This window comes from Amphiprion ocellaris, unplaced genomic scaffold, assembly GCF_022539595.1.
Source record: "Amphiprion ocellaris isolate individual 3 ecotype Okinawa unplaced genomic scaffold, ASM2253959v1 Aocel_unscaffolded151, whole genome shotgun sequence".
Lineage (NCBI taxonomy): Eukaryota > Metazoa > Chordata > Actinopteri > Pomacentridae > Amphiprion > Amphiprion ocellaris.
The window spans coordinates 611-9,891 of NW_026559313.1; the positions used below are offsets into that span (position 1 = coordinate 611).

Genomic DNA, 9,281 nt, shown 5'->3' on the forward strand with positions numbered 1-9,281 from the left:
TCTAAACATAAGAGTAAACACTGACAAGTTGAACATTTAAAGAAGGATAAACGATTTTGAAAACATAAACAGCAAGTGTTAGAAGATAAATAAGATAAACAAGTGTAATAAATCAAAGCTATTATAAGGTAATACAATAAAATGAAAAAACAGATGTACAATGTTATTTATGTGAGACTAGTGATGGCTGATCGAGGCTTTGTTGAACTTCGACACTTCATTCAAAACATGGTTCATTACTCGAGGCCTCAATGACACACAGTGCTCGAGTAGGACATCTAGTGGTCAATAATATGAAGTGCAATCAAGACGTGGTCGTTGGTTCATGGATTGTTTTGGATTTGATTCGCCATGCACACATTCCTGTTTGACTACACTAGATGATTGTATGGGTTGTAGTGGACACAAAAATAATATTACTAGTAATAATAATGACAATAACTATTGAAGAGCACGTTTCTTATTTCCCATGTTTGTCTGTATCCCTATATACTCTTTGCTTATATTCTGTGTTATGAAACATTTAAACGGTGCTGCTACATTCATGAGATGCTCTACAAATACAGACTGATGTCATTTTCACATGGGGCTGGTGCAAATAAAGATTTTATGGATTATTATGGATTTTGGCAAAGTATGTCTTGGGGTTTATTGGTAAAGAGGTCAGTAAAGAGGGTGTGCTTATGTAACTGGTTATGAGGTTTTATTGAGAAATAATTTATCAACAGTTTTGGGACCACTGTTCCCTCTAAGCTGCGCGCGATACTTTTTTTTTTTTTTTTTTGCGCATTTATCATCTATTTTTTTTTGCCATTTTCGAGTTTTTTTTAACTTGAGTCTCGACTCGATCGTTTTTCTCAGGAGGTTGGACTTTAGCCTTTGTGCTGGAGGGTTGAACCCTCAGTTCCAAGACTTTCAAAGCCTCCAGACCTCCCGAGTCCTCAGGACCTGAGCTTTCACACAGTCTGAGGGCTGAAATTTTCTAAGTCCCACAGTAGTTCTCTGTTAGATTGAACTTCCAGACAGTCCAAGGACTGATATCTTCTAAGTTCCTGAGTACTTCTCTGTTAGTTTGAACCTTCACACAGTCTGAGGACTGAAATCTTAAAAGTTCTTGAGTAGTTCTCTGTTAGTTTGAACCTTCAGACAGTCTGTTAATGTTTCGATTAAATCTTTAAGGTTTTTCTTTTTAAATGTTTTACCACCTTTTAATGTTTAATTTTCTTTTTAAATCCTTCATTGTATTTTCAGTGTAATTCCTATTTGAACTTTTATTGTCTTTAAGATATAATTTTCTAATTAAACATTTAATTTTTTAATTAAATGTTTTGTCTTTTTATTGGATAGGTGTAGTGAGAGACAGACAGGAAACGGGGGAGAAGAGTCGGGGAAGACTTGCAGCAAAGGGCCACTAGCGGGACTCGAACCCGGGACGCTGCGTCAGGGACCAGCCCCTGTACATGGTCACCCGCTTAACCCGTTGAGCTATATGGGCACCCATGTTTTGTCTTTTTAAGGGTTTAATAATCTGATTAAATGTTTTGCATTTTTAAAAATGTTTAACATTCTTCTTGTTTAATTGTATTTTTTAAATGTTTAATGATGGAAAATACTTTATCTGTAATTTCTAATATTTGTATTTTAAAAATTTTGTTTAATTTCATAATGACATGTATTGTATGTGTTGAATTATCTCATTCCATATTTTGTCTGTTTAATAATTTAATGTAATTTAATGTTTAACTCTATTAAACAGACAAAATATTTAATTAGATAATTAAACAGAAGATACAAAACATGTAATTATGAAATTAAAAAAATTTTTAAACAAAAATATAAACATTAAAGATGAAATATTTTAGATAATTAAACATTTAAAAAATACAATTAAACAAGAATATTAAACATTTAAAAAATACAAAAACATTTAATGAGATTAAACATTTAAAAAGACAAAACATTTTAATTAAAAAATTATATGTTTAATTAGAAAAATATATCTTAAAGACAATAAAAGTTCAAATAGGAATTACACTGAAAATACAATGAAGGATTTAAAAAGAAAATTAAACATTAAAAGGTGGTAAAACATTTAAAAAGAAAAACCTTAAAGATTTAATCGAAACATTAACAGACTGTCTGAAGGTTCAAACTAACAGAGAACTACTCAAGAACTTTTAAGATTTCAGTCCTCAGACTGTCTGAAGGTTCAAACTAACAGAGAAGTACTCAGGAAGATATCAGTCCTTGGACTGTCTGGAAGTTCAATCTAACAGAGAACTACTGTGGGACTTAGAAAATTTCAGCCCCCAGACTGTGTGAAAGCTCAGGTCCTGAGGACTCGGGAGGTCTGGAGGCTTTGAAAGTCTTGGAACTGAGGGTTCAACCCTCCAGCACAAAGGCTAAAGTCCAACCTCCTGAGAAAAAACGATCGAGTCGAGACTCAAGTTAAAAAAAACTCGAAAATGGCAAAAAAAAAAAGATGATAAATGCGCAAAAAAAAAAAAAAAAAAAAGTATCGCGCGCAGCTTAGAGGGAACAGTGGTCCCAAAACTGTTGATAAATTATTTCTCAATAAAACCTCATAACCAGTTACATAAGCACACCCTCTTTACTGACCTCTTTACCAATAAACCCCAAGACATACTTTGCCAAAATCCATAATAATCCATAAAATCTTTATTTGCACCAGCCCCATGTGAAAATGACATCAGTCTGTATTTGTAGAGCATCTCATGAATGTAGCAGCACCGTTTAAATGTTTCATAACACAGAATATAAGCAAAGAGTATATAGGGATACAGACAAACATGGGAAATAAGAAACGTGCTCTTCAATAGTTATTGTCATTATTATTACTAGTAATATTATTTTTGTGTCCACTACAACCCATACAATCATCTAGTGTAGTCAAACAGGAATGTGTGCATGGCGAATCAAATCCAAAACAATCCATGAACCAACGACCACGTCTTGATTGCACTTCATATTATTGACCACTAGATGTCCTACTCGAGCACTGTGTGTCACTGAGGCCTCGAGTAATGAACCATGTTTTGAATGAAGTGTCGAAGGTTCAACAAAGCCTCGATCAGCCATCACTAGTCTCACATAAATAACATTGTACATCTGTTTTTTCATTTTATTGTATTACCTTATAATAGCTTTGATTTATTACACTTGTTTATCTTATTTATCTTCTAACACTTGCTGTTTATGTTTTCAAAATCGTTTATCCTTCTTTAAATGTTCAACTTGTCAGTGTTTACTCTTATGTTTAGAAGCAGCAGGTCAAATTCCTTGTAAGTGATAATCTAATGGACCGATTTTGATTCTGATTTTCAGTCTTCCACTTGAAAAAGTAGCTCACAAGACAAAAAAGAAAAAAAATTAGGTGAAATGAAGTTCAATTAAAAAGTAAGGGGGGAAATGACACAATTTTATACAACACCAGATACTATTTCTCGGATATATCCTTCCCATCCCTTTAATACAGTAGATTTTTTTTCTACCACTCTTTAACACGCAGTAGTGGAGGGTTGTTAATATTACGTTTTATAGCAGATAGCTTATTTAGTTTTTTTTTCCCCTATACATTGCCGAAAGCAACAACAGCTTATTGTCATTATAATTATTATAGCTGCAATTTTTATATACTCCTGAAGCACTATGCTTACTCATTTTTTGCATGCAATGAGGTCTGATTCTTTTATGATACGTGTTCTGTTTAAATGATGTGTGTACTTTGTCCTGTCATGGTTCCTGAAAAGAAATGCAGTTTCATTCCACAATTAACCTTGTACAACATTAACCAGTGTTGAGATGACAGTAAATGTGCACTGTATAAAATAAAACAAATTACTTCCAAGTTATTTTATGGCAGCACAATTTCTCCTGGTCGCTAATTTTGTTGTTTTTCTACCGTCCCCTTAGAGGCGGAACCATAGTTTCCGATTTGTTGACAACCGGCGCGTTTGGATGTTACACCCCAGACGCTTCCCCTGAAACTAGCGAACTCATTCAAGGGTTTGTGGCTGAAGGTAAATGAGTCTCATAAGTGCAGTTATTTATAACAGTGTCGTGAATTTACATATATATAATATTTGAAGCTTTTTTATATTGACGGAATGTTGATGTTGGACGTATCAGAGCGTTTTACGTCCTCTTGTTCCTGTAGTTGTCTGTTCCTGCTAGCTAGCACGCCTGCTCGATACAGCAGCTAACTCCAGCTAGCTGATCACCCGGCGTCACGGCAAACTTCAAATCAAAGACTCAACTTTACCTATAATATTCGCTTTAGCTCGTTTTTGCAGTTCAGGAGTCTTTTGTAAACAATTCCTTTCTCTTTGTAGGTCCTGTTTTAAACGGTAAAAGATGTTTTTGACCAGATCGGAATATGACAGGTTGGTACAACACAACTGCTTTGTCATTTATTGAGCGCTTCTCAGTGGGAATGAACACACTAACCAGAGCAGAATAGTGTTAAGTGTCTGCACAGCCAATGATGTAATCTGATGCATGAGAACACTCCGAAAGTACTGTTTTGGATAACCTTTATTGTAACTTTGTTGTTTTGGTAGTTAGCAAGCAGCTAGCAACCAACTGTTAGCTGTAAAAAAAAAAGAAAAAAGTTAGTTTGCTTTCACTTTCGTTATCACCACCTTTTCTCTTTTTAATGAAACCTTTAACCCCGATTTAAAGTGTTGAAACCTGTAATTCTACAATTTTTGTTGACAAAGTATTTTCAAAAAACATTGTTAACTATTGTCCATTTTCACATTTATTTTCTAGAGGTGTGAACACATTCTCCCCTGAGGGAAGGTTGTTCCAGGTTGAATATGCCATAGAGGCAATTAAAGTGAGTATTACATACTGAAGCGGTAACCACTTCTCTGTGTTATTGTACAATAAAGTTGAAAGCAAATGTCCTGCATACAAGCTCATTGGTTTTCTTTGCTCTGGCCTTGCTCTCCCAGTTGGGCTCCACAGCCATTGGTATCCAGACATCAGAGGGGGTGTGTCTGGCTGTGGAGAAGAGGATCACCTCTCCCCTGATGGAGCCCAACAGCATTGAGAAGATCGTGGAGATTGACAGTCACATCGGTAAGTGGAAATACAAACTGAGTGTCAGTTAACAGGGACACATGCTGATTTGTTGAATGCCAAATCTGGACACTGACTTAAGAATACATATGTTATTTTAATGTTATTTGCTGGTTTATATCATCAAAGATAACGTAATCAGTCAGTCAACTAACTCAATTAATTGTTGCATTGGTAGCTAAATTATATTTTGCGTTGACACCCAAGGAAAAATTTAAACTTAAAGCCAAGTAAAGAAAACATGGATTTTTTTAAATACAACATAAGTCACAAAGGCAAACAGTGTGTATTCTTTAACAAAGAGCCATCTGATTGTACAACCAGACTTTAGATGCTAGTGGGCATCACCAATTTCTAAAGATAACCAAGGATAGAGCCAGAAATTTAGAAGACTTCAGTGACCAAAAGAACAGATTCCTGCAGGTGGTGTCTCAAAATGATTGAATTAGTGTGAGACTTCTTGAAGGGACAACATGCTCACAGCAAATATGGATAGGATTTAGATTTTTTGTTTACTACACTTTGTAAGGGGTCAACTGTTAAATGAACACTATTCATAGTATTATTTTTGATAGCTTCATTTATTTAGTTTTAGTGTCTAAATATTTTGTGCATAGTGCACATCATAATGTCTGATATTGTGGAATAACATGAAGTGTACAGAAATAAGGTGATGTTAGAAAAAAAATAGGACTAATAATGGTATAACTTGCCTAAATTAAAGTACAGCTAAAAAATTAAATATATTTGCTGTTTAAACACTTCCAGTGTTTTGATTTGTAGGGTGAACATTTTCGTTCTTTATAAAGCAATACTTCTGTGGGCTTCACCAAATGACTTTAAATTATTGTGAAAAAATTCCTAATGAAATCTGCCTTGTGATTGTTTTTGTATTTGGAGCCAACAGATCGGGAAGACTGTAATGTCACTGAGTAGTGTATCTTAAAGATACGTCTAGAAATGCATTGTCTCGCTTCTTCTCAATTTAAACTCACAGCAGCAGTCTGTGTCAGTTGTAAAAAACTTAAATTTAAAGGACACTACATTAGAGTTGTACATAATCATTTCAAATGCATGCACATGTTTAAGATTTCCCATAAATTACTTCCAAGTTTGATCAGGGCAGTGGTTACATGTGCATTCTCAAATAATAATGTTCCCTCAGATAACATGGAATGACATTACATTTCTCCCTGCTGACAGTGTTGATTGTTACTTTCGGTCAAGGCTTTTAGGGACATACAGACTTTTAACTTTCTTTCTTTCCACCTCAAAGGTTGTGCCATGAGTGGCTTGATAGCTGATGCCAAGACTCTTATTGACAAAGCAAGAGTGGAAACACAGGTATGAATTCTGAGTACAGTGTAATAAAAGCAGTCTGCTGAGGTTGTGTTTTTGTTTGCAATTAAATTAAATGTTCCTTTTTAGAACCACTGGTTCACTTACAATGAGACAATGACAGTGGAGAGTGTGACTCAGGCTGTGTCCAACCTGGCGCTGCAGTTTGGAGAGGAGGACGCTGACCCTGGTGCTATGGTCAGTCGCTTTTCTAATCTCCGTATTGTGTTTTTCAAGTGTAGACTGTATGATGATGTTCAAGTAAACTAACATAAACTGTACTTATCTGTCTCTGCTTTGTTTTCCGGGGCTATATTTCATCCAGAGTCGACCCTTTGGCGTAGCGCTTCTGTTTGGTGGGGTTGATGAAAAAGGACCCCAGCTGTATGTAAAGATAATTGTGCAACATTCTCAAATTTAAAGGATGTTTTCTTTGTAATTTTGGAGACATAGAAACGTAACATTTTTTTGTTTAATGCAGCTACCACATGGACCCATCAGGAACGTTTGTACAGTGTGATGCTCGGGCCATTGGCTCTGCATCTGAGGGAGCACAGAGCTCTCTCCAAGAGGTGTACCACAAGGTACTGACTCCTGCATATTCATATGTAACCCATGTATGCATGCCCCGGGTTGTTAGAGAGCCATGACTGCACATCCTGACTCAGCAGTTAGAATTCGTCCACTTAGCTGTTCCCAGAGAAGTTAGGACTGATGATGGAATCTCATATAATTACCTAAACTGCCTGGACTCTGCTGCTATAAACACACAAATGGTTTTCCAGGCCAAATGTACAACTTGTGAAACCAAAAGCTCTCACAAACATGCACTCTTGGAAAATGTCAGCATTCAGCTGCTTTGGCTCATGGGTGTAGCAAAAGAAAATAAGTTTAAAAAGCTTATGGATTCTCTTCGAGTCTTTAGTTTGTCCAGATTCAGAGCAGTTTTATCTGAAAAACTCCCACAAAAATGCAGAAGATAGCACGTCCGTCCATCTGCGCTCGACCACAAAGCAGTGGAGGGGAGTGGTGTGCACTTTACACAGTAATCACGCTGCGGTAACCACAAACATGTGGCTGTGATAAGTGATTACTCTGCTGAATATTTTAGGTTTGGTAGGTGTCACTCTGACAAGTTACAGCGAGCTGTGTGCAAGATAAGAAAGTAGAAACTCTAAACAGAATATTTATGCATTTTTACCAACACATTTGAGATCTATGAAGGTTGTTAAGATCATTTTATATGTGTTGTATTCGATACAATGAAAAGGTTGTAAACAATTTGATTTTAATGTATGACTTCCTGTACCTCATGCAAGTGCTGGTTGCTAGTGGCTGTGGGTATATATTTGTGTCAGAAAAATGGCTGTTCGAGGGTTTAAGAGAAAATTTATAATGAATTGAAAATTTAGCAGATGTCATCACATATAGGTGAAAGTTATTAAGCGTTAAGTCATGCAAGTTGTATCTTTCTGTGCCCCTCTCTGACAGTCCATGACATTAAAAGATGCCATCAAGTCATCTCTCACCATTCTGAAGCAAGTGATGGAGGAGAAGCTCAACGCCACCAACATCGAGGTTTGTTCCACTTTGAACTCTTGAATGTATTACTACACAGTGTTTGTAGACACTTAAAGGTTGGATTTATCAGTGAAAATGTCCATTTCAAATGACATGACATAACTACAGATATTTTGACTTCTGTTTGGGGTAACAAGCATATGACTGCCAGAGTTACAATCCCTGGTTTTATGTGCAAGCATTCTTAAACTGTGTGTCGTCTGCAGCTGGCGACAGTAGAGCCCGGTAAGACCTTCCACATGTATTCCAAAGAGGAGCTGGAGGATGTAATCAAGGACATCTAGAGCAGAAAAGACTTGGTCCTGGTTGGAGTTCTGGGCAGCAGGGGCGAGGACGTGGAAGTGTACCTGGGCTGAATGTCGCAACACAACTTCAACTTTCCAACAGCACATTCTCATTCTGGCTGCATTCAGAATCTTTTGGATAGAGGTTTCTATTTGCAATGTGCTAATTCTTGTCTCTCAGTGTCTGTACGTTTCTGTACATGATTCTGACCAGCACTGGACTGAGGGACAAGAAAATAAAGTAGGGGGTGGGGGGGTATTTTTTGTTACGAATCAGTACTACGATTAAACTGTTGTATTCGGAAAATGACTGACTCTTTGCATTTTTTTGTGCTTTTCTTGAGTTTGAAGTTTGGTAGTTTAATATCAGTTGGTAATGTATTGTGCATCCAGGGTTAATTACTGGAGTTTCAAGCACATAATAGCAAAGTAATGGGCAAGAGGCTACACAGACAAGAAAAAAATATTTTAAAAACAAACTTTATCCTTCTTATTGCTTATATTAGTAAAAAAAAATATATATATGTTTTATATAGTCACAATTTGCCTTTACTACAGATTACATGCAAGCTGTTAGTTGTTAATCGCTTAGTGTGAGGCTTCAGCAGATGTTTTCTTCACTGTGAATATTAACATCAGTCAAACATACATGGTGAACTAGTTTGGACACCTAAAGTATAGATCAGATATATATATATTGAAAGTTAAATATGAAATAAGTTTTGTTTTTTACAAATAATCAGATGTTGAATATATTCTTTGACTAGCTTATGTTATTTTTTGTATCCTATATATGGATGCACATTTCACATTCTTGCCATATTTTTTTATTAGCGAAGTAAAATAAATTGTGTTTTAATATTAAAATTAACTTAAGTATTTTTTTTTGTTGTTGTTGCCTCTTTCAGGGATCTATGTTTCAGGGTAGAAACAACAAACAATCCCTCAAAAAAGTGGTCATGCAAGTTAGAGTCC

General features: G+C 35.8%; 1 protein-coding gene across 1 annotated transcript; it reads left to right on the plus strand.

Moving 5' to 3' along the window:
* Nucleotides 1-3,940: 3,940 nt before the first annotated feature.
* On the plus strand, nt 3,941-8,621 carry psma5 (proteasome 20S subunit alpha 5). The gene is made up of 10 exons (XM_023297397.3): nt 3,941-4,040; nt 4,353-4,403; nt 4,792-4,858; nt 4,977-5,103; nt 6,380-6,447; nt 6,532-6,639; nt 6,767-6,825; nt 6,923-7,025; nt 7,933-8,019; nt 8,229-8,621. Exons 2-10 carry the CDS (start codon nt 4,375-4,377, stop codon nt 8,304-8,306), a joined length of 726 nt encoding a protein of 241 aa, XP_023153165.1. The 5' UTR covers nt 3,941-4,040; nt 4,353-4,374; the 3' UTR covers nt 8,307-8,621.
* The last annotated feature ends 660 nt before the right edge of the window (nt 8,622-9,281 follow it).